Source organism: Canis lupus, chromosome 9, assembly GCF_011100685.1.
Source record: "Canis lupus familiaris isolate Mischka breed German Shepherd chromosome 9, alternate assembly UU_Cfam_GSD_1.0, whole genome shotgun sequence".
NCBI classification, from domain to species: Eukaryota; Metazoa; Chordata; class Mammalia; order Carnivora; family Canidae; genus Canis; species Canis lupus.
Window position 1 is genome coordinate 58715486 of NC_049230.1, and position 23783 is coordinate 58739268.

The 23783-nt window shown below is 54.0% G+C and overlaps 1 protein-coding gene across 6 annotated transcripts in view; it reads right to left on the reverse strand.

Moving 5' to 3' along the window:
• NEK6 (NIMA related kinase 6) overlaps positions 1–23783 on the reverse strand; it is an 83200-nt gene that overhangs the window by 36797 nt on the left and 22620 nt on the right. For all 6 annotated transcript variants that reach the window (XM_038549400.1, XM_038549404.1, XM_038549399.1 and 3 more), the window contains one exon: positions 7899–8017. In XM_038549400.1, the coding sequence (XP_038405328.1) occupies positions 7899–7988 (90 nt within the window). In that variant the 5' untranslated portion in view covers positions 7989–8017. The remainder of the gene's footprint in view (positions 1–7898; positions 8018–23783) is intronic.

The window sequence follows — 23783 nt, forward strand, 5'->3', positions numbered from 1 at the left end:
CATTATCCCCATTTCAGGAAACAGGCTGTGGGGGATGGAGGCAGTGACCAGCTCCAGACCTCACAATGAGTAATGGGAGAGATCTGAACCAGGGCCTGGGGACTCTGGAGTCTCCGCCCCTTGAGCTCTACCATGAGTTGGCCTCACAACTCCCAGATTCTTCCTTTGCTTTTCCTTTGAGACCCAATGGCTAGCCAGGTCTATGCTTCCTGCTTCAGCTGGCTTCTTTCTTCCAGTCACCTGAGCCCCTGCCCCCCCAAACATGGGCCTCTCCAAAAGTGCGCTCCTGTCTTAGTCCTTTCCGTATCCCCTGAGCTGAGGCTCTGACTTGCCCAGAACAAGAGCACGGGGCATGTTTGTCAAATGACACAAAGGAACATGCTCTAAGCAGCCTGGTGCACTGTGGGACTTTGTGACACAACCACTGTCACTTCTGAGTGCAGCCAAAATCACACCACATACCCTCAGAAAAAGGCAACTTTCTCACACCTGGAGGGATCACACATGCCCATGAGGCTAACGGCACACCATGGTGTGTTAGGCACCTACCATGCAGCAGTTACTCTGCTGGCTGCTTCCACAGATTTGGGGACTACACTCACCTAACAACCCTGTAAAGCAGAACTTTTTAATCCCATGTCATAAAGAAGGGAACCGAGGCACAGTCACACAGCTGGTCAGTGGGGAGCTGAGACCTGAACTCCCTGACGATCTATAGCCAGCTGTCCTGAGAGCTGACATGGGCAGCCCCCCCCCCCATGGGCCTCAGTTTCCCCGCTGGGACAGTGACACGTTTGGGGGACGCGATCTCCTAGGGTCTCCACTATGCAAACACAGGGCTTTCAACCAACACTAGTGGCTGGAGTCCCCAGCGCGCTCTTGTCCACCCCGGAGATGTGTTCCCAAAGGCCACGCTGCCCTAAGGAAGCTCCTGGAGGATGGGTGGGGGTGACATCCCAGCTGGCATCCCTAGACTCCACTTGCACATCTGCATATGCAATGACATGGATTTGCAATTCCTGTCACAACCCATTCAACCTAATTAGAGGAATGAGCTCCTTTGGAGGGGGCGGGGCAGGTTCCTCCAGCAGCAGCACCACGTGTGAAGGAGATACACCATCTGGGTCTGGGCGGGGTGGGGACACCACCACCCTCACAGGGGCTGGGATGGGGTCCTGTCCCCCGAGTGCCCTCTGTCCAGGTTGGGAGCACTGCAGAACACGGGGCACTGTGCCTGAGCCAGCAGAGCCCTGACTCTCACTTAACTCTGGGGCTGTGAATGGAAGGGGAAGAGGTGAAGGGAGCTCTTGCCCTATAAGGCCAGGCCTCTCTCCGCTGCCACCTCCAAGGAGGGCTTCCTCCCCTCCTGGGTCAGCCCTCAGCCAGCTCCACCCGTGCCCCTGCAGCTGAGTCCATTCACGACAGGGGGACCTTAGCAATATCAGCCCCAGGATTTCTCTGAGAATCCAGGAGGTGATATTGGTGCCGAGGGTCCTGGGAGCTCTGAGCTGCTTGGCAAGCTTGAGGCCAGGGCGAGCTCCATGTAGGCTCCTGGGGAAAATCAGCATGAGCCTGGGGGCACAGGTTGGTGGAGGGGGGAACCACTACTCCAGTTCCCTCAGCTGAGACACTGATGCTGGGGTACAGAGGCCTGGGTTCAGATCCCAGATCTGGCACTTCCTGGCTGGGGCCATGGACAAGCATTCTGGGCCTCAGTGTCCTCATGTGTACAACTAAGGTAGTAACAATGCCTGCTTCCAAGGGCTGCTGGGAGGTGGTGGTAAGTTACTGAACGAAGCCTCATATTGGAAGAGCGCCAGACTCAGTATTGGAAGAGCTACCTAGGCTGTCGCCGTCATTAAGGGTGTCTGCGGAGCACAGACCAGGGGCACAACTGCCTCCTAAGGGGCTGGGGACAAGCCGAGGCAGGGAGTCCACAGCTATTGCGACCACTGCCCACATAATCCTCACCCCACTGCAGGTCAACTTCAGCTCTGGGCTCTTTGGCTGTGAAAACTAAAATGAATTTTTAAATCTAAGAGTGAGGTCAATGATACCCGTGATGTCAGATGCACACTGGGGGTTTCAAGTATCCCATCTCACTTAGTCTTCATGGCCCCATTTTACAGATGAGGAAACGGAGGCTCTGAGGTCTTCAGCCATAATCACCTGACTGCAGTAGAGCAGTGACGCGGGCATGCCCCTGTAGCCTTCTGACTTCACTGCCCCCTGCACATTCATTGTCCCCTGCACAGGTCATCCAGGACTGTGTGCCAAGGGACCATGCTAGACAACTGACTCATCTCGCCTTTCTGGGACTATGCTGATGGGAGCCCCTGAGTTCTCCACCAGAGGAGGAGCAGATGGGTGGAAGGCTGGGAGGAGGCGGCAGGGATGCTGATTGCACTCTGCTGCCAGCCCCAGCAGGCCAGAGGGAGGGGGTCCGCACTGCCCCAGGGGGAACACTATCTCAGAGAGGAACCTCTGGGAGCAACTCCCTGGACAACATGAGGCTCAGGGGAACCAGGAGCCAAGGAGAGGGTCAAGGTCCCCAGGTCATCTCTATCCCCAATCTCACGCCCCTCGAGAAATGTTGCCAGCCTTCTCAGGCCAAGGCCGGACTTGGGGTGGGGGTGGGGTGGTACTGGTGAACCACTCCAGAACACCCCCACCCCGGCAAGCTCGGAGAAACCCAGACTCTCTTCTCCAAGTCAGATCAAATTAGGCCACAAACACCTCCCACCCTGTGCTAATTTGAGTTTAAAATGTTTGAACCACAATAAGCTTCAGTCATCAACAGATCCTTTTTTAAAAAACAGGAGCATAAAATTACATGTTAAAAGAATAAAAATGCATTCGCCCAATTAATTTTCTGAAATCTCATTAAAAAATTTAGCCTGACTAAGTCAGACTTCTGACCTGAATTTTAATCATCTTTACACTGAATGGGTCTTTTTTCCCTGATATTTGCAATGCATCATTAATTTTAAGGCAACTGTTTCTGTGATTTTAAAAAGCATACTTCATCAGAATGACATTTCCTGTAAACGAATTTCACCTTTAAAGCCATCTGACACTGTGCATAGGGAAGTTCTAATGGATTCAGAATATGTGTATATCGTGATGTGTTTTAAATCTGTGTTCCACGGAAGAAGGGCATGATTTACAGAGAGTCCATATTGTCAGGCTCTTGCCAAGGCCGACCCCACTCAGCTCTGCATGATCTGGCTAACTTCAATCCCAAAGCTCATCTTCCCTCTCAAAGACCTCACGACAACAAGCGGTGCTGTGGGGCCACAGGACATGGAGAGACATCTGGCTCTGCTCCTCAAGAGCAAAGCATACATGTTATTTATCTCAGTTTCCACCCCTGCAAAATAGAATTCTGAGTAAGACCTAGTTCCTAGCCGGTAGGAAGGTGGAGGTAAGTGCCAGGTATCACCGTGCCATGATTGTCCCAACCTGGAAGTCTACACACGGCTCCAAGAGCCAGGAGCACATGGGAGTAGTGAGCAAGATGCCCAAACATGACAGTCACCTGATAACAAAGCCTAGAATCATCTCAGTGCAGTGGGTCTCTTAGGACAATTCCCACTGACTGAGCTCAGAGAAAGCTGAGCTTAAACATATGTAAGAGAATCTGGAACCAGTGCCAATGACTTACAAGCCAAGACTTGAAAGGCGAAAGCCGTAAAGAAAATGAGCCATCCCACTGGAAGTCTGGATACATCCTGGACTCTGTTCTCCCTCATCCCTTCAGTTACCAAGTCCAGTCGGTTTTCTCCCTGAAGTCTCTGGAATCTTCTCTCCCCATGTCCAGCCGTTTAAGACCATGGCATCATCTTACCTGGGGGACGGCAGTGGCCTCCTCATCTCGTCCTATTTTCACCCTAAGTGTGCCTTGAGCACCAGCAACCAGCAATCTTTCTAAAACCCAAGCTCCCTTGTCCACCTGAAACCCACTAATAGGCTCACCCTTCATTCACGATAGACTCCATTTCAGATGATACAGCCTTTCAGGAACACCAGCCATTCCCCCAACCAAACAGTGGTATTTTTTTTAAAGATTTTATTTATTTATTCATGAGCAACACAGAGACAGAGACACAGGCAGCAGGAGAGGCAGGCTCCCTGTGGGAAGCCTAATGTGGGACTCAATCCCAGGACCCCGGGATCACAACCTGAGCTGAAGGCAGACACTCAACCACCCACCAAGCACTGGTATTTAAACACTTGCCTAACCTCATTGGACCTGCACCTTCAGGCCTGTCTCCTTCCTCTTCTTCCTGGGACATTCTCCTCTCCTCGCCTGTCCCAAACTCCTGATGGTTACCAGCCCACCTGTCATCTCTCTAGAGCTTTCCTTGTCCCACCCCACCCTCTGGGCTGCCTCAGCATCCGCCTGTCCCTCCATGGGGCTTTCCACCTCTCACACTGTCTGTACCTAACTTCTGTGTGGGGCTCGTCGGCAGACCAAAGGCAGAAACGAGACAAGCACTTGCTGAACTTACAACACTTCAGCAAACACTTCTTGAATTTTAATAGCTGCTAATATTTGGTCATTAAATCTTACCTAACTACCAACATTGCTTTGAGAAGATTTTCATAAAGATTTTGGCCTGTGTGATTCAGATCCAGGGGCAGCCATCCCCATCCCCAGAAAAGTAAGGCACATTCCTCTTTCTCTGAATAGGGCCCAATATAACTGAACTTGGCACGCCCTGGCAGGTTTGCAAAGACTTTCCAGATGGAAGATACATTAACCAGGGCTTTCTCAGACAAGAGCACCTTTCTCCTTCTTGGAAATTCACGTGGTTTTTAGTGGATCAGCTATGTTTCACTCCTGATGAAAATGCTCTGCAGCAAATTGGTAAAATCATAAAGCATGAGGCATTAGAGCTCTTTCTCTCAATTGCATGCATGCATTCATTCATTCATTTAAAACCTCAATAATTCCACATGTGATTTCACTGGAATTAAATTAAAATACATGAGCAGATGTATTTTAATAAGCGGACAACTCTCACAGCTAGAAAGCTCCTTGAAATGACAAACTGCTAGCCTTGGGTGTAAAAAGTTAACAAAACCAGTCTGAGTGTTTGCTAAGTTGTTCTTTCTATACTGTGGGCATTTCAGCTCTGGGCTCCTGAGCCATGAAAACTAAAATGGATGTTAAAATAGAAGGATGAGAGCACCTGGGTGGCTCAGTGGTTGAGCATCTGCCTTGGGCTCAGGTTGTGATTCCGGGGTCCTGGGATCGAGTCCCACACTGGGCTCCCTGTGGGAAGCCTGCTTCTCCCTTTGCCTGTGTCTGTGTCTCTCATGAATAAATAAGCAAAATCTTTAAAAAAATAAATAATAATAAAATAAAATAGAAGGATAAAATCAGTGACACACATTTCCTTAACATTCATAATGTCAGATGCTATACTGGGGGTTGAAGGGATTCCATCTCGTTAGTCTTCATGGCCCCATTTTACAGATGAGAAAACCGAGGCTCAGCTCATTTACCCAACGTTGCCTGGCTGGTGAAGGATGGAGTTGGGAATTGAGCCCTGCCTGGTCCAGAGCACAGTATTCTTGCCATCATGGGCCCTGACTCCTTCTAGGGATGATTTCAAGGAAACAGCAGGGCTTCCTGCCATAAAGGAAAATGCTTCTGCTGTCAATTTGAGGTGTTTCTGTATCTCGAAACAGGCAAGATTTGGGCCGTGATGTCTCCCTAGATGGCATTTTAATACCAGTGCTTCATGAATGGAGGAGAGAGGAAGCACCCAACCAACCTCATTCCCGCCCGGACCTGCAGCAGCGCGGTGTCAACGTGGCTGCGCATCCCGTTTCTGCAAATCCAGCCAGATGCTGGCAGGACTGAGGGCCCCTTCGCCGACAGCCGCTGCCCAACGACGAGTAATTGTGTCTAATTCCACTTAACTGTGTCATTACCCACTCCAACATGTGCAACCAGACGCCCGGACGCCACTGCCACCGCCACCGCTGCCGCAGCCACCTCACGTTGTTTGTGAAATAATTACGGGCTCTCTCCTCTGCCAAATGAGGCTGTAATTAACCCTAATTACTCAAAATGCAACTGGCTAATTCTGGGAGATTAATCAAGGGAGACTCAATTGTTAGTGAATGACTTAATATGACAAATTGCTACATTACCCAAGGAGGCCTCACTGCCCCCAGCCATCAGTGAGATGTCCTGGTGGACTCTGCACCAGCAGTGTCCATGGGCCTTTGGGCTTTCTGGGATCTGCCTCCCCAAATTCCATCTGGGAAATGGGCCCATGTCCCATCCGGTAATCAGACTGGAGAGAGTACACACAGCATAGATGCCCCTGGACACTGTATGTGTGTTCTCTCACATGCGTGCACACGCACACACACCCTAGTAGATGCCATATCTATAGTTTACATGTCTCACTGCTGCATGAATCCATAAACGTGCCCCTTCTCTTGGACTGGTGGAGCTCCACAGCAGTGAGCATGGCTTGATGAGAACTCAGGTGTAGAAGGATTTCACACTGATCTGTCTCCTTGGCCGGCACCTTTGTGCAGTGTGTATCTGTACAACTGCACGGCAATCCTGGCCAAGCAGATCAAACAGCAGACTACCCGAAGTCCTCCAACAGGAACTAGGCAGTCAGAGGCTGCGACAAGCCTTCCAGGGCTTAAGAAGGTAGCTGTCTCTGAGTCTCCCCCTGATTTAGGTCTCATAGCTTTGGGGAAAAAAAAACAACAACCTGCACATTATTTTTCATCATATCAGGCTGCCCACAGACCCTGTAGCACCTGGCCCTGGCTGGTTTGACCAGCCTGCCCCTTCCAGGCCTCTGCAAACCAGTTCCTCAAGGAGGCCTCTCTGGTCATCTAGTTGAGATCATGTGCCTTTTGGAGCTCCATGGGCCCCCAATGTTATTCTGCCCTGTTTCCTATCTTTCTCTCCCATGAGGCTATATGCTTTCTAAGAGCAGACCTGGGTCTGTCTCCTGCATAGCCCTGTAGGGGTGTACTACAGGTATCTGAAGTTCATTAATTCAGCAGGCATCGAGGGGCTCCTGTGGGCCCGGCCTGGGATGATGTGACCAGTGAAGCCTCACCCCAGAAGTTCTTCTGTTTAGGACTGGAGGCAGATTCCAGAACCGGTGCCCCAGTGGGACACCATGGCCATAACCCAGGGCCTGTGCGGCATGGGGGAGGAAGTGGGGTGGAATGAGAAGGCTCCCTAAAAGCAGCAGCATTTGGACTGAGGCCTGGAGGGGGCATCGGGGAGAGCACTCCAAGCCCAGGGGACAGTGGGTACAAAGGCAGGGCATATACAAGCAGCTGGGATCCCCAGAAGCCATATTCAGAAAAGCAGCAGGAGGCTACCCAGCTCACCCAGGATCTGCATAGAGTGAAGCAGGTAAGTGTCCTGAGGCCCTGCTGGTTCTAGATAAAGTGGCTAAAGAGGCCCAGGACTCAGCTAAAACCAAAAAGGGAAGCTGACTTCAAGCTGAGAGTAAGGAAGCACTTTCTGACCACATGCACAGGCTGCTTGCTCCCCCGGAGCCCCTCACTCTCTCCCCATTCCTCAGGCCTCCACCACTTGGCCTTACTAACCAGCACTGACCCTGCTGAGATAAAGCTCTTCATTCACACGGAAATCCCAAGAGCAGACTAGGGCCCGAGTCTGGCACAGAGAAGGCTTCTCTGAGTGCTGCTGGTGACGTAAGGGCTGACCAGGTTGGTAGTGAGCTCCACTCCCACCCTCGGAAGCATTCAAGAAGAGACTCCAGCTAGTGGCTGCCCGAGAGATTCCTCCAGGGGCTGGGAGGAAGTAGCCTCAGGGCCCTGTGGTCCCTGCGGTCCCTGCTGAATCCCCAGTGCTCTGCAGAAAAAGGCAAAGGGCTCACCTGTGGGTCAGGGGGGTGTGCCAGCCCTGGGGTGTGGCAGAGGTTGTTCGGGCTCCCTCCATGGGGCATGTGGCTGGGCTGGCCGGCCATCCTGCATGCCAGCCTCACAAGGGCACGGGCTGCAAAAGAAAACGAGGGTTTTCTTATACACATGCCTGTTCACATTTTCCTCCTGACGGCACTGGGATGGAGGAGGTACTTCCATTTATCCCATCTTACAGCTGAGGTGCAGAGCAGCCACCCAGTCAGAAGCAGGGGGCTAGGACTCGATACCCCACATGACACACTTTCCCTCTGGAACCCTGCCTGAGTGGTTGCTAGGATTATCCCCATTGGATGAGGGGGAGACAAGCTCTGCCCAAGGAGAAATCTCATGATGGCCCCCCACTCCCCCAACCAGCAAAGGAGGTGCCAGATTCAACCCAGATTTGGAGGTGCTGGGCTCCAAATCCTTGTTCTTTCCACATTATTGTTCTCTGTGCTTCCTGGGGGAATTACAAAGCCCTGTACCCATTATCACCCCCACAAAAACCCAGATTGTCTGGGTAGTCAGGAGACTGCATGCAGCAGCTGCAGGAAGGACCCAACACCTCCATCCTTGCTGGGCCCTGGTGCACCAAACGCAGGGAAGGCCAAGGCCATAGGTCCCCCTCAGTGTGGCGTAGACCTCCAGGCAGGCGCAGAGCCCTCTGTACAAGTGAGCAGTCCCATTTAGGGTTTGGGCTGCTGCATCAGAGGCCCCTAGGAGAGTCAGGGATGTTGGTCACCAGTTGCCATGGTAACCATGGCAGCCATCCCTGATTAAGCATCCACTCTGTGCCTAGGCCAGAGCTAAATGTCATCTAGGAATCATTCCCAGAACCACTGCCACCCCTTGTGTCACCGGCAGCCTCTGCCAGCCTCCCTAGCAGAAGACTGCCTCTGGTACCAAGGCTGAGGCACACAGAATCGCTGCACAGCCAGAGGTGAGAGCTGGCAACTGGCCACCATGATCCTCCTGGATGCAAGGGAAAAGCCCACAAACACTTCTGCAGCACCTTCTATGTTCAGGGCCAGACCTGGGCTCCCACCTGGCTGCACAGAATGAAAGGGACTGATGCCCAGGAGGGACCTGTCGTAGTGTAGGCAAGTGGTGAGGGCCCCTGAAGCTGGCTGCTGCTACTTCCAGCAGACCCCACCTCGGAGGTCCCACAGACTCAACACATCCCAAATAGAGCCCCTAAGGACTGGCCCAGGCTACTGGAGCAGCTCTGTCTATACGCTCCAGAAAGCCAGAGTCCCTAGGAATTGGTGGCTCCTTGGGCAACCCTTAATCAATGACCAACAGGCCCAGTATGAAAGTGCCCTTGCCTTGGGTCAGGACACTCTGGGGGTGTGACTCACACTCCAGAGCCCTGGGTGGAGCCAGTGGGTCTGGTCTGAGATCACATCCCTGCTTGTCTGCCTCCCCCACTCCTTTACAGTTTCCTCACTCCCAGGGTCTGCTTCTGGAGAACCAACCTAAGACATCACTTTCTCCCTAGACAGACTCTGTTTCTTTCATTCTTTAAGCTGATCATCTACACCCACCAGCCAAACTGAAAGCCTAACCCTGGTCCAGGGGCTCGGCCAGCTCCATGGCACACACCTCCCAAGTAGACACCATTGTCCCCCCCCCATTAACACAGGGGTGTCTGGGCACTGGGAAAGGAATCTCTTCCTTCCTCTCCACTGTAGGTTTTTCCAGCTACAGTGGGTGGCATTCAGCCCTCCCAGGCTCGGGGATATCTGTGATGCCTTTTGATCAGAGGATGTCCACCAAACCCTAAATGACCCCAGAGTTTGAGTCTCCAGCTCTGCCTCCCTAGGTCTGCCCTCAAAGGGACCCCAAGCCTTTCTAGAACCTGCATGCGGGCCTGCTGGGGTCCAGCGCCCATTCTTTCTCTGTGCCCTTAGGACAGGCCCAGCTCCTCCCTCACACACCTTTCATCAGCTGCTTCAGGGTAATGCCACTCTCCAGCACGCCAGGTAGACAGCTGAAAGCGAGGCCCCATGGAGCAGATGGCTCCCAACTCAGGCTGGCAGGGAAGCCCTCCACAACAGGGAGCGTGTGCAGGGCGAGGGCTGTGTCCTGCCAAGTGTGGCCCATGCTGTCCTGTGTGTGAAGCTGCCAAGACTGAGCCCACATGGACCCACAAACGTGGCATTTTATGTTATAGGGCTCTTTTTCTCATCTTGAATCGGTGGCAGGTGGAGGGCACGGTGGGGTTGTGTCTGAGGCCTCTCTCGCCCGCCATGCCCCTGACTCTGTCCTGGTGCGGGACTCACCTCCCACCTGGGCCCCTGGGTCTCCCAGTGCCTATGCCCTGCTCACTGAGCCCTCCTCCACGTGGGCCACTGAGGCTTCCTGGAATGCATATGGAACCATGGCCCCCTCAGCTTGTGCCCCAGCTTCCACAATGGAGAGCACAACCCCAGGGTGACACAGTGAGGACCAGGAGGAAAAGCCCCAGGATAGACCGACACGAGCGGCTTCCCGAGGCAGCTCTGTTACTCAGGGGGGACATGTGTGCAGCAATAAACCAGATTCGGAGGGAATAGAATGTAAAATGCGCATGCATTTTAAGATAAAACCGGAGACTCCTGCAGGCTCTGCAGCTGCTTCGGGCTGTACCCCCAGACCCCTGGGGGTGACATGTTCACCATCCTCTGCCCTTAGGAAGACTCCCAGGGAAAGGCTGGAGGAGAACTGTCTTCAGCAAGAAGGTCTGTCTTTATCTCTGAAGGTGCCAAAACGGCCTAGAGGCCAGACCCACACAGGTACCGGCTCACCTGCCGACAGACATCACATGGATGGCTGACCATGGCATGTGTGTCTCTGGATTTCCCTCCCCTCATCTAAGCTCACCCCAGCCTTTCAGGGCCAGTGGGCCTGGGTTTGCCTCTTGGCCTTGTCACTCACCAGCTGGGAGCCTGGGCAAGTCACACTGGGCGGAGGCTTAGCAGGTGTCGGCCAAGGTCATCCCTCTTGCCCTGTGTCATATTAATGGCACCTTCCCAATGTGCACCGAGAGGCACAGACTACACACTCAGGAGCCCACCCCAGGCCTCTCACAAGGCTCCCAGAGCACTGCCAAGGGGTCCCTGGCCTCATCAGAAACAACAGTAATAATAATGATGTCAAAAGTTGTGTGCCTTTATTATGCTAGGCCTTGCTCTATACCCTTCATCTCATTTCACAGATCCTATCTCTCAGGGGACAGAGTCTACTATTATCCCAGTTTACAGAAGAGAAAACTAAGGCACAAGGAGGTTAAGAGATTTGCCCAGATCCATGGCAGTGGAGCCAGGACTCAAACCCACGGTGGCATCTTTGCCCCAAATGACTACCCTGCACTCCTCATAGGCTACTAGTGGCAAATTCATCATCTTCCTTCCTTATATACAAGGTTGAGAACTTCCTACATCAACTCTCCACTGAACAAGCCCCTCTCCCCAGAAACAGGGCCTGTGCTGAGTGGGCAGGGGTGATCCCAAGGCTGGAGGGCCACAAGGGGCCGTTTCCCACCACAAGGGCCCCATGGATAGGAGCCCCCAGAGTCTGTGCCCTTTGGGACGGCACAGGGTGATGCAGCTCTGCTGTCCATGGTACCTTTTCTGCCAACCCCCTGGAGCTTTGGTAAATTACTGTTCCTAAGAGCTGCTCTATCTAGAACCTAATGGAAGAAGGGCTGTGCCCTGTCCTCCTCCCCAGTGAGGAAGAGGGGCCTTTGTTCTAGGAAAGAAGCCAAGGAGGATTCTGCAAGTCACACCCTCCCAAGTGTCAGAGAGGGACACTACAAAGGGGAAGGATACAGGGAGGGGAAGGGTGGGGAGGTGGAGGCAGGAGGAAGGAAGGGGAAGAGAGAAGGGGTGGAATGGGGCGGGGAGGGAGGTGGAAGGGGGGATGGTTGGGAGGAAGGCAATGCAGGTTCTCTGTACCTTTCCAGTGAGCCAGATCTTTCCCATGCATCCTAGGGCTGTCAGTAGACCCATTTTATAGATGGGAAGCTCATGGTCACATGGCTGATAAGCTGCACAGGGGATTTGCTCTCAATGACTCCAAAGCCCCTCCTGGGAACAGCCACTGCCTCCCGCTCTCTAGGAGTGCTGCATTTCAGAGACTTTACATTCTGTTTGTCTCTACCTAGGTGGAAACCTCACCCCTCTACTGGAGATTCCTGCCCCAAACGGCTTTCTAGAGAGTGTAGATGCAGAAAGACCAAGGGAGAGACTGAGACTGACAGATGCAGAGTGATGGGAAAGCCCTTCAGCACATGTAGGCATCTCCGGGTGACACAGGGAGCTAGCTAGCTGCCTGTCCCTGGCAGGTCCTGCCAAGTTGCAGAACAATGAGGCCCAGCCTGCCAAGCCCAGGTCAGAGGCCAAACATGCATGGAATGTGAGATCCAGCCACAGGCCACACTGAAGGCCTTTCTTCTGCACGGAGCAAGGGCTCTGCAGATGCAGAGTGCAGCTCCCAGTCCAGGTTCCCAAAGTGAGTGTCTACCAGGTGCCCAAGGATGAGCTCAGGATTTGCCTAAGGGTTAAGCAAGGCCTGCTGGGGAGCCCAGCTGCCTAGGTTCAAATCCTGGCCTGACTTCATTAAACCATCTAATGACTCGGTTTCCTTATCTCGAAAGTGGGGCTAATAGTAAGATATTCCTCTTAGGGTCACTGAGAGGACCGAATGTGTTTACAGATGTAAACTCCTTACAGCAGAGCCTGACACATGGGTCGGTCCTCTGAGACTCTGTCATTAGCACTAACCCTCACTGGGCAACAGAGAAGTGATCCTCTCCATGTGGCAGACACGAGAACTGGTGCTCAGAGAAGGGTGGGGCCTTGCCCAGGGTCATACAGCTGGTAAGCGACACGGCTGGGGCTATTGGTCCCCAGATCATGCTCTGTCTGCCTCCTGCATGTCCTCTTTGGGACAGGTCTGAAACAGACCCCGTCATCGCTTATGTGGACTATGGCTACCTTTGCAAAGCCCCCTGATACTACCCCCCACCCTGCCCAGCTTGGCCATCAGATAAAGCTCTTACTAATTCGGGGCTTGGGTTTTATCCAAGCACTCCCTGGAAGGGACCAGTTCCTGGGCTGGGCTGGGCAATGAGGTTTCTGCAGTGGCCTTTCTGACCAAGACTGTCACCTGGCCCTTGCCTTGCAATTTCTGGAAACTTTATCTAGAGGAATCGTGTCCTCCTTTCCCTACTGCCAAATGACACACCTTGTAGAAGCTAACAGTCCATGAGGCCCTTACCCTCCCCATGAAATATGACTCCAGGGATGTCTGGGTGGCTCAGTTGGTTAAGTATCTGCCTTTGGCTCAGGTCATGTTCCCAGGGTCCTGGGATCGAGCCCTGAATCAGGCTCCTTGCTCAGCAAGGAGTCTGCTTCTCCCTCTCCCTCTGCCCCTCATGCTGGCTTGCTCTCTATCCTTAATAAGTAAGATTTTTAGGGATCCCTGGGTGGCGCAGCGGTTTGGCGCCTGCCTTTGGCCCAGGGCGCGATCCTGGAGACCCAGGATCAAATCCCACGTCGGGCTCCCGGTGCATGGAGGCTGCTTCTCCCTCTGCCTGTGTCTCTGCCTCTCTCTCTCTCTCTGTATGTGACTATCATAAATAAATAAAAATTAAAAAAAATAAGTAAGATTTTTAAAAAAAGAAAGAAAAAGAAAGATGACTCAAGTCTTGAAACCCCAGGAAGGTTCAGGGCAAAGACCTGGCTTGGGGTGGGTTTGGGGGGGGGGGTCTATGCATGTGAAAATCTGTATGTTGGGGATCTCATGGTGGTGCATTCATATACTGTGTGTTTATTTATGTCTCATTTTGTTCCCAAACCCTGAGGTGGAAACAGCATGTCCTGCCTGTCCTTTTCTAGACGTCTGCATGTAAGTTCTCCTGATGGCCACAAGGCTTTGAGCCTAGCCACGTTCTTGGCCTGTCAATGGAGGAAGGTGTCTCCCTGCCCTGCCTCCACTGGATGCTGCATCCCATACCAGTTTCCCTGAGGAAGGCCCCTTCCAGTGGAGTGAACAGCTTTCTGAGTTGTTTTCCCAAAGCAGGAAACTAGCTCAGTGACTTTACACCTTCCATTCACAGTTCTCTTCCCCCACCCTGAATAAGTAAGCCAATACTGGCGTGGGCACCAGGGACTATTTCCGTTTGTCCAGCAGGCCCCTGGTAGCAGAAGCCTGGGATAGATGCCTGCTGCTGGAAGCCTTCAGCCAGCCCAGAGACGAGAGGTGTCACAGGCAGCAATGCCCAACATGCCCCTTCAGACCCCTTCCCACATGGGAGATCTGAGGCGCAGCAGGGACATGGGGTCTGGCTGCTGGTGGGGTCAAGGCTGTGCCAGTTTCAGCCTCAGACAACATCCACATCAAGCATCTCCCCTGAGCTAAGTGATCTGAGTATCTCCCAAGAAGCCCAGGAGGCACCGTCACTCCCATTTTGCAGAGGAGGACACAGGCTCTGAGGAGAAACATGACTTGCCAGGGTCCATATATCACAGAGAACGCTGCCATTTAAACCTGCGTCCCAGACCAGCAAGGCTGTGAACACCTAAAGAAACTCCACTGACTCCATGTCCCAGGACCAGGACTGGGAGTGGGACCAGAAGGAATGTCCTACCCACACAGCCTGGCTGGTGGGGAGGACGTGGTGACAGCCTGCCACTGACGGAGCATGCACTCTGCATATGCACCAGGTACACCCCAGGCCTTGTATATACCTTGTTCCCTTTATGGCCACCCTAGGTGGGGGCTGCTATAATCCACATTGTGTAGAAGAGGATATGAAAGTTCAGACTGGTTAAGTGACAGGCCCAAAGTCGCACAGCAGGCAACAGGCAGAAATGACACTTGAAACCAAGTCTGTCTGACTCCCCTAGTCCATACTGCCTTGGAAGAGTGAATGAAAATGAATGAATGAGTGAGTGAGTGAGTGAGTGAATGAATTCTGGCCCAGAGGTTTGGCTCTGGCTGCTGTGCCCTTGCCCACACCCTGGCCCCACTTCTCTTCTCATCTTGGGATAAGCAGACTTTACCCACTCATCATTTGACAGGAAGCAGCCAGATCTCAGGCCAGAGTCACGGGGGCCTGGGAGCCACAGGGGATGAGCCACAGACAGCGTCTGGTTTCCTGACTGGTCCTCTGTCTTCTCACTCCCCACCCCCAAAGCCACACATGCTATTCTGATTCCTCAGCTTCAGGACCAGTAGGATCATGACCAGCCCCATCTTCACAGGGTGGGCCTGCGGAACTCAGATCTCCTGCCTGATAACCCAACCGCCAGCTTATAAGAGGACGGTGCCCCACCATCCTGAACACACAAATCCCCATCTGCCGCTCCCCAGCCAACGCTCTCCAGGACAAGGCCTACACGGCTGCACGACGCATTCCAAGTTCTGCCCTGCTGGCACGGGCCTGCCCTCCTGCATTTCCCGACTCTTCCACCACACCCCAGGCCCCCGAACAGAGGGGCCTCCCCTTCCCAACTGCACACCCCCTCGTGGGTCCTAGGATTGTCACAGGCAATATAGCACCCACACTTCCAGAACAGATCCTGGGTCCTGCTCAAGCTAAACACTCCTGTGAGGTCTTGGTCAAGTCCCACCTGGGGTACTCAAGACCCTTCCATCCATAAAGAAGAAACAGACCCCAAAGAGTGGGCGTGCAGGGGCAGGCAGGCAGTACCCAGGCCCCTCTTCTCCATCCGCTGCTGTCCCCACAGCAGGGTTCTTCCTGAAGTCCACAGTTTGGGCAGCAACTGCTTCCTTGGTCACCCTCTCTTCCTCCTCTGCTGGCCTTTCAAGCAGGAGCATATCTCTGCAGTCATCTCTAAACCAGCAGTGTCTTGCCCAGGGCCTGGCGGGGGTGGGGGTGGGGGGAGCTGGCTGCATTAACTGACTGGTTGGGGTAGGGGGTCGGTGGTTCCTCCCAGGCACCTGAAGCCCCAAGCAAGCAGCGTGTGCCTTCATGTGCAGGGTTTCCACAGTCCCAGCTTGGGCAGAAATCACTAAGCCATTTCAAACAGACCTCCCCTCCTACTGCAGGGCTGCCCAGAGCCTTTTTAAAATTGAGAAGCGGGCAGCCCAGGTGGCACAGCGGTTTAGCGCCGCCTTCAGCCCAGGGCATGATCCTGGAGTCCCGGGATCGAGTCCCACGTCGGGCTCTCTGCATGGAGCCTGCTTCTCCCTCTGCCTGTGTCTCTGCCTCTGTGTCTCTCATGAATAAATAAATAAAATCTTAAAAAAATAAAATAAAATAAAATAAAATTGAGAAGATTCCTAGTCACCTTTCATTTCCAACTGCTCAGATAATAAAACTCAATTTTGGAAGAAAAAAATTAAAATGTAGGAGCTGTAAACATCTCATCTTGCCGTTAAAAGAGCAATGAAGGGGCGCCTGGTGGGTTCAGTTGGTTAGGTGTCTGCCTTTGGTTCAGGTCATGATCCTGGGGTCCTCGGATCAAGCCCCCACCATCGGGCTCCCTGCTCAGCGGGGAGCCTGCTTCTCCCTCTCGCTCTGCACACAGCCCCCACACACACACTCACACACGTGTGCACTCTCTCTCAAATAAATAAAATCTCGATTAAAAAAAAAGAGCAACGAAACAATTGGTTTCTGTGCGGAAAAGCCTTTGGCTCAGGGACCCAGTGAAGTCCAGAAGGCCATGCCTCATCCCACCCACTCTGAAAAGGAAGATATATATCCAGCACTTTGCTGTGCAAGGGGTTAATGCAGCACCTCGGCTCATCCCTGCCATGACGTCTGCAACGACCCCATTTTACGGAAGGAGAAACCAAAGCACAGATAAGTGACCCACCAAGGCCCTGGCTCTAGGAGATGGCAAGCCCTGCGTCTGAACCCAGATCTAACTCTCTCCAAAGTCTGGGTTTTAATCTCATTTGCTCGGGGCAATCCTTGGAGATTGGAGCTGGAGGAGGCTGGGATCTCACTGTGCTGAGGAGCTTCAGACCCTTTAGGCAGCCCCACCATTCCAAGGACCATACCCTTCAGATAAATGAACTCATTCTCTCCTCAAGGCCTCAGCAGACTCTACTCCCCCTCCCTGGAATGAAATACCTCCAGGCAAACCTGGCTCCTTCAGAGCCCAACCCAAGGAACCTCCTCCAAGCAGTCCCCCAGGACTTCCCCAGTCAGGTATTCCCAGCTCCACAGCATTTGTCCCCATGTTGTTACCACCTGCTCACATTTTTCTCTCCCCAAGTGGAGATTTCCTTGAAGGTGGAGACCAAAGCACCCGAGCAGGTCACAAAGGGAGGGCCGGGTGAATGGCTGTTCATCCAGTGTGTAAATGCCGGAGGCCAGGAAACAGAAGCTGGGGTCCCCAGGCCAGCTCATTCCAGGGGCCCCAGGGAACAGATAGTTTCAGAGAGAAATCCCTCTACCCCCATATCCTGTCTCAGACCATGGCTGCAGCCCTGACAACCAATGATGGAAGGATGAAACCCAGTAGGGTTGCCCCTGGCCCCAGGAGAATGACCATCATCCCGGGTATAGCTATTCCTGGTGGGAGAATCTCTGCAGGAAACTTACTGCTCAACTATCAGAAACGAGCCCAGGCGCAGTCAAAATTTACCCCAGAGGAAAAAAAACCTGCTTTTTCTGCTTCCCTCATCACAAAGCCCATGCTCACTCAGTGTGAACCCGGGCGGCAACAAAGGTCACCGCAGGCTGATGGCACGGACCCACTGGCAGCTCCTGGCAGGCGATGATCAAGTGAGCAGCAGCAGTGGCAGGGGGAACAGCCAGGTCAGGTGCCCAAGAGCCCGGACCCCAGGAGTCTCTCATGCCTGCTTCCCTGCCATTTGCCAGGCACATCATCGGGGCAAAGGTGGCAGCCCCAGGCGGCAGGAAAGTGAGGGGTTCCCCACAGCCGGAGGCAGGGCAGTAGCCATTACCTTGCAAAGTGGCTCCTGAGAAGCTTGGGAGAAGGGCTGCTCAGCTCAGGGTAGAGGATGGGTGCGTGGTGCAGGGGCCTCTGGGGACCTGGGTGGCCTCTCCATGCCAGGGCGGGTGAAGGAAGAGGCGCCAGCCCTGTCTCTGTGCGGGACTTCCCCTGCCCAAGGTTCCCATCCTCAGTCAGTGCCAAAAGGAAACTCCCCCACCACAGGCTGCTTCAAAAATAGCCCCGCTGCCACCTCTGTGGTTAATGGAACTTGTCATAGCCACCAGGGAGCCCTAGGCTCACCAGACACTGGAACTGATGGCAGCAGCCACCAGCTAGGAGAAAACACAGGTGTGCCCCAAACCGGCAGGCTCAGAAAGAGGTCAGAATCCACTCTGGGGTTGCTCAGTCCTGCTCCCCCATTTTACCTCCCAGGAGACTGAGGTTGCAAGACAAGGGCCGTGAGCACACCAGTAGCCACGTCTGGCCAGGACCCAGCTTCCCTAACCTACTCCATACCCCACACTGGCTCAGGCAAAGGGGTTTGCTCTTCAGGCTCTTTATGAACCCCTCACCCCCAACCTGGAACCAGGCACAGTGACAGTAGACAACAGGATTAAACCAGCCTGGACTTTGGGAGCAACAAGGTATCTTTCATTTGTCCCTTGTACTCCATCCCCGCCTACCCCTACTGGGGTCCCTGCAAGGGCCAAGAGGTAGAAAAGTTCTTGCTGTCCCTTTAAAAGCCTCACCCTTTCTAATCTCTTCCTTTTAAGCTATTCCAAAAATATTTGTTGCCTGACAGATGAGAGGTTTGGTAGGCAGCAGCCCCGGGTTCAAGTCTTGGCCCTGCCATGTCCCAGCGGCCTGTGCCCCCACGCTATCACCCTGGGCTGCAGGACAGGACTGGCACATGAATCAGAAATACTTAGCCATTGGCCAGGCACATGACAGACACCCAAGCCATGGAGTTGCTGTTGATTGTTACTACATCCTTCTTCAGGCCCCATACTCTCCAAACGAGACCACGGGTCCAGGAACCAGGACTCAGGATATCCCTGCCTTCCCTCCTTCCATACGTCTTCCCAGCTGTCTTTGGGCAGGGCCTGGGCTGATGGCCAGTAACCATGAGATGACTCAGACAAAACCCCCCCGCCCTATAGCAACACAGAACCCCCAATACAGAAACAGATCCAGAAACCAGAAAAGAACATGGAAAGTGCCCCCAGGAAGAGGACTGCTGGATTCTCACTTTGGGCCAGGCAAGTCAGGGACAGCTTCTTACAATATGCAGAGTCTGAGACAGCCTACATGGATAGGCAGGTTTAGGAGCAGAGGGGAAAGGAACTCTGGTGGAGGACACAATGGGATCAAAGACGAGGAGGCCTGTGGACCCGTGCGTTTATGGGAGGAAGTCAGGAAGGCTCCAGGCCAGCCCCAGCCCTTGGTCTCTGAAAAGCACTCCTGTGGCCAACACCTGCCTCCTCCTCCAGAACAAGAGCCACCTCTACCCTAGGCAACCTCCCCCCGCCCCCACGTCCCATCTGCAGCTGGACCTCTAGGACTGACAGAGGCATATGGCAGCTGAGGCCCCAGAGGACACACCGAGGCAGATTCTGGCATCGTGGCTCGGCCACCTGCCAGCATACCTTCCCTGCCGGCTGGGCCCAACTGTCAGGCATATGCCAGGTGCTGGCCCCCTGGGTGGCCGCTGCTTGGCCCAAACCAGCCTTCCCCAGGCCTGCAGGGTGGACTCCCTGCACCCAGGCCCTAGTGCGTGCAGCACTCCTCAAGGACTATCCTCCATGACCCGGCTAGATAGGTGTCCTCAGCCCTGACTCACAGAGGAAGCTCCAGACTGGCTGGGTCAGGACCCCAAGCTGGGCACCTTCTCTCTAAACATTGTTTTTCTTCTGTTTCTGGTGCCCCTCTAGGGGCTAGTGTGCTCTTGCCTCTCGGGACATAGCCCAGCACCCTGGGAAAACAGATTCAGCCTGGGGGAGCCCACCCTATGGAGCCTTCCTCTTCCCCGTGGGCCTGAGGTGGCAAGACATTTCCGGAGTGTAACTAAGCTCTGCTCCACCTCCACACCCTCCACACTCACATTCATTGCTGGTCACTGCCCACCTGTCCACCTGGGACATGGATGAGAGGGCAGAGCAGTGCAGAGGGGCACAGACAGGCACACCTGCCCCTCTGTCAGCTGCAGGGCTCTCAGGGCCTCCTGAGCCACCACGCACCCCTAGCACCATCTCCACGAGGCTGAGCTCCACTTCTCCTCCCAGTCCTGCCACCTGGTGTAGAGCGACTGGCCAGCATGCAACCATGGCTTCTGGAGCCCACACCACAGCAGGCCCTGTACATTCCTGCGTTGTGTTCCCCCTGACCCTCCTGACCCCTCGCTGACCCAAGCAGGGCCTGGGAAGTGCAAGGCCTTCTGTAAATGCTGCAGGTGGTCTCTGCTCTGAGCTGTGGCATGTGGCCAGGTGGCTGGCAGCTGGGGGGCGGGGAGGGGGTGTCTCAAGGCTCCTCAGGGACTCTCACTGCTTGGTTGTCGGGAAATCACAGCCTATGTCTGGGCCTCAGTTCCCCACCTACAGCATGGTGGGGTGGCTCCACAGTCAGGGGTCCTCTTCTGTAGGAGGCTGATGGAGGACGTGCTGGTGCCCTGCAGCTGAGCTCAGGGACGTGCGCGTTCTGGGCCTGGAATTGCCAAGGGGAAACTCTGGCTTTAGGAGACTTTCAGAAACCCCCTGAACACTACCCTCCCCATTCACAACAAGCCATGGCATATGGGGGCATGTCTCAAATGCCTCCCGGCTCTCAGATAAAACCGTGGAGGTGAGGTATGTATGCATGGCAGGGGGGGGCGGGGGTTATCACACACAGAGTACCGCCTGGTGGGACTGGGTGCTGGGCCAGATCCCTTGGGAGTGTTGGCAGCTTGTGCACTCAAAGCAGCCCTACGGGGCAGACAGAGCATCCATTTGACAGCCAAGAAGACTTAGGCTCAGAGGTCATGTGACTTGTCAGAGGCATCCCAGCCGGAGAGAGGCAGACCCTCAGTGAAAATGCAGGCCTGAGTCCTCGTTCACCTGGACATCCTCTGCAGGGTCCAGACCAGGTTCCTGCCCTCAGGGAAAAAGCAGATGTGGCGGAGGGGGCACCAGAGCAAACTGCTTCTTTATGTTGCACAATCACAAAAGGGATCACTGCTTCTAACTTGAGCTTATCAAGGGGGCTTTCTGGGAGGTGGTGGCACTTGGTCCCCCTGGGACCAGATGGCCAGGTGGTACAGACGTGGAGGGGCAGACCACCACAGGCTCTGGAGTCAAAGAGCCCAGAGTTCAAATCCCATGCTGTCTGTGTGCGGCCACACGAGCTCAGGCTAGTTCCCAAGTCTCCTCTTTGTTGTTCCCTCTTCTGTAAACAGGAGGCCAGGTAGGACCCACCTCTTAACAGTGAGAACTTGCATGCAAAATACCAGCCTAGGACTATCAGGACCCACCTACACACAAGAGCTCAATAAACATGGCCATAGCTACTATTATGACTACCATTATCATCGTAAAAAGTGCTCATTGAACAGCAACTTTCTGTTCATCTCTGGCAGCCCACTCTGTAGACCAACTATTCACAATAAGGCCGGGGGATCCCTTGTCTCATGGCTGACCAGGCCCTTGGACCTGTGGATGTGGCAGGAGGCACCCAGGGCCTCTGAGGGATGCCACCTTCCAGAAGGATGGGAGAGGCTACACTGGCTCCTGTGGCATTCTCTCAGAAGCTGGGAAGTGATGGCAAAGCAGTTCACAAAGTTACCAGGATGATGATCCTGAGCCGTCCCCCTCCCCCAACTGTCTCAATAAAATAAATCTTGGCCTGCGGCTAGTGAGAGACCCTATATATTTACACGACGATCGTGCCTCGTGATCACAGGACTCATGGTTCCAGCCGGCAGCGTGTGGCAGGGATGCCGGTGGTCCTAGGAGACTCTCTATTTTCTGGCGACTTTTATTGTCCATTATATCCTGGCGTTTACAGGGCTCTGCTCCAGGCCTGGCAGGAATATTGCACACGGTGGGGCTGGCAGGCCTTAATATTCCAGTCATCATCCTGCAGGTGTATCTCTGGGTCTCATCTATCCTGCCCCAGTCTCTGTGGGATATCAGGACCCCAAGGGGTTCCAGGGGCTCCGGTGGGACAGGGCTGGGGATGTGTCCAGAGGCATATGTATCCCCACCCAAGCCATTTGCTTGGTTCCAGTCTGCTGTCCCAGGCCAGGCCACTGCTAACTCTTTGGCCTTCTTTGGGCTTGGAAAGGGGAGGGTGCAGAGGTGCACTGGAGCCACTATTGGCTCAGGAGGGCTGCTCGATACATTCTCAGGAATTCTGTGACAGTTGGTATCACATTGGCTGCTTGAAATCAAACACGGGAGGAAGATTTACACATGGAATTCGGCAAATACTCCAAGTCAGGGTTTTGGACAAGTCCCTCTCTCCACCTCTTCCCAGGGACCTGTTTGTTAAACACTTCCCAGCACACCTGGGAGGGGGTGACCTCGTGGGCCACTATGGGCCACATGAACTTCTGAGTCAGGTGTGAATCCTAGCTTCTTCAATCACCAGCCATGTGACCTTAGGTAAGTTCAAGCCTCAGTTTTATCATCTATAAAATGGGGACATGCTTAAATTCCCAGGGCCATTGTGACGGTTAGAGCATCTTATGGAAAACACCCTGTGTGGGGCTTGATATGTATCAGGTGCTTAATAAATAACTTTTGTCACCTATTCATTCAATATTTGCTTATCCCCTGGCTCTCATGGGCCAGAGCCTCCACTGTCTGAGAGAAAGGAACACACAAATGCCCCAGGAGATGACAAATGTTAAATTCTTCCCATCTGGACAGTTCTTGAGTGTCTACAGAGGATTTATGCCTATACCACCTTGTGAAGCCACATGACAACCTGCAGAGGTGGGCAGAGAAGCACTTTTGAGATGGGAGCTGAGGGGTGGGAACTGCCCAAGGCCCCTGTCTGGGGGTAGCAAGGTAGGGCTCAGCCCTGAATCCCCTACCTTCTGCTCTAGGTCCAGCAAGGCACCCATCTCTGAGATCCCAGGCCCAGCCAGGCTGGGCCCCTGCTGGCACCAGGGCTGACCTCAGAGCGAGCCCAAACACAGAGAAGGAGGAATAGGGGGTGAGGCAACACCCCCCCCAACCCCCGGTCTAGCAACCTGGCTGCGAGTCTTGGCTCCATGGCCACCTTGCCCCAGGCCCAGGCCTGCTGGGCCCCAGGCTGCCCATCAAAAGTCTGGGAGAGCTGCAGTCAGGATGCTGTTGGACCCCATGGGCCAGCATCTGTCTCCAGGCTTCCTGGCTTGGCCAAGTATTCCTCTTGTGGGAATACTTGTGGAGGCCCCAATCCAGCTATACTGAGCTTGCTATCTTACCCTGCTGGGCAGGGCTCATCCATCCATTTCACAGATGAGGAAAACGGAGTTCAGAGGGCTGACCCTAGGCTGGCAGCAGGCAGGGCTTGTGATCAGGAGATCAGAGATCAGGAAGCCACCGAGTCCCCGAGTTCTGACACCCTAGAGGCCCGCAGATGTGATGCTCCTGGACACCCTGGGCTCAATCCCGAGGGGCTGAGGAGTATTCTGCTGAAACAGGAGAGTGAGAATAATGCAAGCCACTCTGATGATTCAAGTAACCTTTGAAAGTAGGAGGTGGGCGGAAGTGGGTGGCATTTCTGGCAGGTTTCACCTCACTTCCTAGAAGGATGCGTCACCAGCTTTTGCTTAGTCAGTGCTCACATGACTGTCAACACTGTGGCACTGGGGTGGCACCTCCCAGCTCACTTGTCCTCGGAGCCATCACAGGCTGGCAGGTGGGGGCTGTCCACCTGTCAAAAGAGGAAACCTTTTCATTTCACAGATGGAGAAACTGT